The sequence below is a fragment of the Alligator sinensis genome, unplaced genomic scaffold (genome assembly GCF_000455745.1).
Source record: "Alligator sinensis unplaced genomic scaffold, ASM45574v1 scaffold885_1, whole genome shotgun sequence".
In the NCBI taxonomy this organism is placed as follows: domain Eukaryota; kingdom Metazoa; phylum Chordata; order Crocodylia; family Alligatoridae; genus Alligator; species Alligator sinensis.
Genome location: NW_005842056.1, coordinates 1,139,280 through 1,142,798, shown reverse-complemented (window position 1 = coordinate 1,142,798; position 3,519 = coordinate 1,139,280). Strand labels below are relative to the sequence as shown.

At 40.7% G+C, this 3,519-nt stretch overlaps 1 protein-coding gene across 1 annotated transcript in view; it reads right to left on the bottom strand.

Annotated features, from left to right (window-relative positions):
• DLEC1 (DLEC1, cilia and flagella associated protein) overlaps positions 1 to 2,346 on the bottom strand; it is a 62,453-nt gene extending 60,107 nt beyond the window's left edge. The window contains exon 1 of the mRNA XM_006022950.3: positions 2,204 to 2,346. Coding sequence (XP_006023012.1) covers positions 2,204 to 2,321 — 118 coding nt within the window. The 5' untranslated portion in view covers positions 2,322 to 2,346. The remainder of the gene's footprint in view (positions 1 to 2,203) is intronic.
• Between the last annotated feature and the right edge of the window lie 1,173 nt (positions 2,347 to 3,519).

Here is a 3,519-nt window from a genome sequence, read left to right as displayed (position 1 = left end):
AGTAGAAACCTAAGTTTGCAAAAGAGATCTCCATCATAGACTGGCGGTAGTTTTGTCTCTCTAGATGCTGAACAATCATGGGTTTTGTGTGAAGATCATTACCACTCAATTTTTCCCAAATCACTACATCCACAGTGTCCTAAAGGTTATCAAAAATGGTTTAACACAGAAATCAATACTGAGCTTCAACCCTGAGCATTTCCAATTCACTCCAAGAGAAGCATTATGGATATGAAGTAGGATGCTCTGGGCCTGGCATGTCCTTACAGAACGCTGGACATATTAAACATTTACATTTAAAAATAAACAGAATATTTAATGTGATAGAGCAGGGGGAAAAAGAGGCATTATCAGTTTGTTGCTCAATCAACACTAATCAATAATAATAATTGATGATATGCATCTAATTGCCCAAGATTTTAAAAATGTTATCTTATTCCATCTTCTTAAACAGAGGGGAGTCTCCAAATCCTAATGGCAGTTCCCAGATAGACGACTCCTCTAGTAAGGGTATATTATACTAATAGCATGGGAATTTTTGTAAAGGACACCTATGTGCAACACTACCCTACTGTTCATTTAGTAACTGAAACAGGTTCTAAAATCAGCCAGGCTTGTTGTTCCAAAGACAACGGATGGTTGCTCTGCGAGTGCTATACCATTGTTAGTGTCAACAATACAGAAAAAACTTGGGCCTGCCTGGTGCAGAGTAATGAGTAAATGTGGTAATATAGCTAAAGGAGTATCATAGGAGTGTCACTTCATGTGCAGGAAAAGGTGCAGAAAAAAACTTGCCTAGGAAATTGGGAAGGATTTAAGTCCAACAAATGCCCCATGCTCTTTAGCCTACAGGTAATACAAGCACTCTAACTGACCTTACCACTTCCCAGACAACGCAAGTCATTTACTAATTAATCAGTGACAAAGCTAGACATGGAAATTCATAACTTAACAACATGCACAAAGGAAGCCTAGGTTCCCATAGCTAACCCCCATACATGCAATTTGCGCAAAGGCTCTCCTTTGTTAAGTAACAGAACAGCACCATTCAATTGAAGTCCTGGAACTAACATTCCCAGGCTCAATATATGGGACAATTAATTGGATAAAAACATCCACAGGTTGTACGAGGGAATGTGCAGACCATTAATGTCGGCCAACGGAGCATGAGTGTATGGATCGGCATAATAAGATAACCACAAAAGTGTCTAGCCCGCTGGGTTAGCGTCAATCCATACATCAGGCTCTTCTGGGATGGGATGATGGGTAGACATCCTCACAAAAGGCAAAAAGGAAGGGAATGTAGGCCTCATTAAAGCAACTGTAAGTCTTGCTGAACCAGCACCAACTGCTGAATAACCTGAGCAGCATCTTAGGACTGCACGCTCACCATTTGAGGACTGGTAACAGTTAACCAGACCCATCACAAAGTCAGTTAATAAAGCTACTAATGAAGCTGGTAGAGGATGGCCTAAACGCACAAGATAAAGAGGGGATGTACAGGGAACCGGACGTTCATTAGGTACCGGATGGGCGTATAAGAAAGACAGAATGCAATATGTGATTTGTTGTGATCATTGTATAAAAGAGAACAGGAACATCTTGACATTTTGTGTTAGTTGAAGGGGGCATGAGCATCCAGTATTAGCCCCTGGGAACCTGTTAGTGATTAGGTGTTTGGTGGACAATAAGCCTGACTGAGTTTTCATCACCAAACTGAGCCTGTGGGCATCGTTTCTAAAACAGAAAAGCCTTCAGAGGGAACACACGTCGGCAACGCTGACTGCAACACCAGCAGCAGCCCCAACAAGAGAACCAGGAAATCTCATAATCCTGCACTCCTTTCTGACTCTTGGCTCAATAGCCTGTGGCAAATCACTGAATTATTTGTGTATAGCAGTTTACACTGGGTTTCAGAAAAGTTTAGGCAGAAAGCCACTAGTGGCAAGTTTCAGGTCCCGAAAGTGACCTGCTAATGAGTTTCTCACAAGGCAAGGTTAGATATTTTATTTTGATTCTCTGCTCACAGCTTCTCAAAGCTTCTCACTTTCTATTAAGAATATTAGACTCTTACAATCATAAAGTGCACAATCCAAAGCCCCTAAAGTCAATGGGATTCTTCCCAGTGACTTACATGACCGCTGACTGTGCTCAGGATCCCATAAATGAGCACTGGTATACATATCACCCTCAGAAACCTCACCTGGGGGCAAATCAAGGTACTGGAAGTCCTCTCCAGCATCTGCTTTCAGCATATTTAGGGTCCTTTCTTCTTCTGCTGTTGCTCGAGCTCGGGCCTGAATGATATGTTTTTCTACCATGTCCGCTTCTGCCAGTCGGCGATTGTATTCAGCGCGAAGCTGGCATGTAGATTGGTGAGTGCAAAGAAATAAACATAGTTTTAGCTGTCGGTAGTGCTGAATGATTTTGGTACAGAGACTATAGGAATCTATAGGAAAATAAATGCTTTCGGTTTCCTTCTGGGAGCTCGCTAGAGTCTATTAAATGAGAGGATAAACTTACCAAATAAAATGCATTCATTTCTAACTTGTGCTGGACTTGAACCATTTACCTCTCAACCAGAGGCAGTTATAAAAATGCTCTTGAAAGAAACTCGGGAACAAAATTCTAGTAAGAAATTATTATTAGAATAATAATATTAATTCTCCAACTACTGAAAGGAAGAAAATTTATCCCTGGACCTCACTCAGGGTCCTAACTAGCATATCGGATTCTGTCTACTAGTGGTGTAAATAAAGTATCTCTTCTATGTATCAAAAAGCTTTTTAGCCTTCCTAAGATACTCTAATGAAATACCTTCCTACTTGTCTTCCCCCCTCCTACAGTTTGGATCCTTCTCAGTGCTTTCCAGTGTGGTTGCTCATCATTTTCCCAAGTAAAGATGATGAAGCCGGCATCCTCTGGGGTACGTTCACTGCTGAGCAGTGTTTTGACAGCAGTGAAAATGACCCCAAATTTCATCCTACTACTGTACTCCAGCAATTTCATCCTACTACGGCTGCAGCGAGAGGTACTAAGGCTATCTCTGCAGACTCAAAAAGAATTTAGTGAACCTGTCCAGATATATGACTAAAGAACCTAAATAACAGAAAATGCTGAATGTTTTAATTCCATGAGTTGATATCTACATATCCCTAGTGTTTTATTTTAAAGTGTGCTATTCTCCCCTAGCAAGATGATACACTGGTTTTTTTTTTAGCTGTGGCTTATACAGAATATAAAATGCATATTGCACAAATGCTTTAGACTGATAAAGCTCCCACGAGTGCATGCATTTTTAAAGCAAAAGGATTATTACTGCTGGCCAAAATTCAAGGTTAAGTAAGTGGCTCCATTTAGGAGGAGAAATAAGTGATGAAGTCAGGGATTTTTTTAATGCACTCTTGCTTATTCAGTCCTGTTTTCCTGGACGCAGGAGAAATCAAATGAATCAGACATGGTTTTCTGCCTCCTAGTGCCAAGGCTCTTGTTTGCAGAAATTTCTTATAACCCAATCAA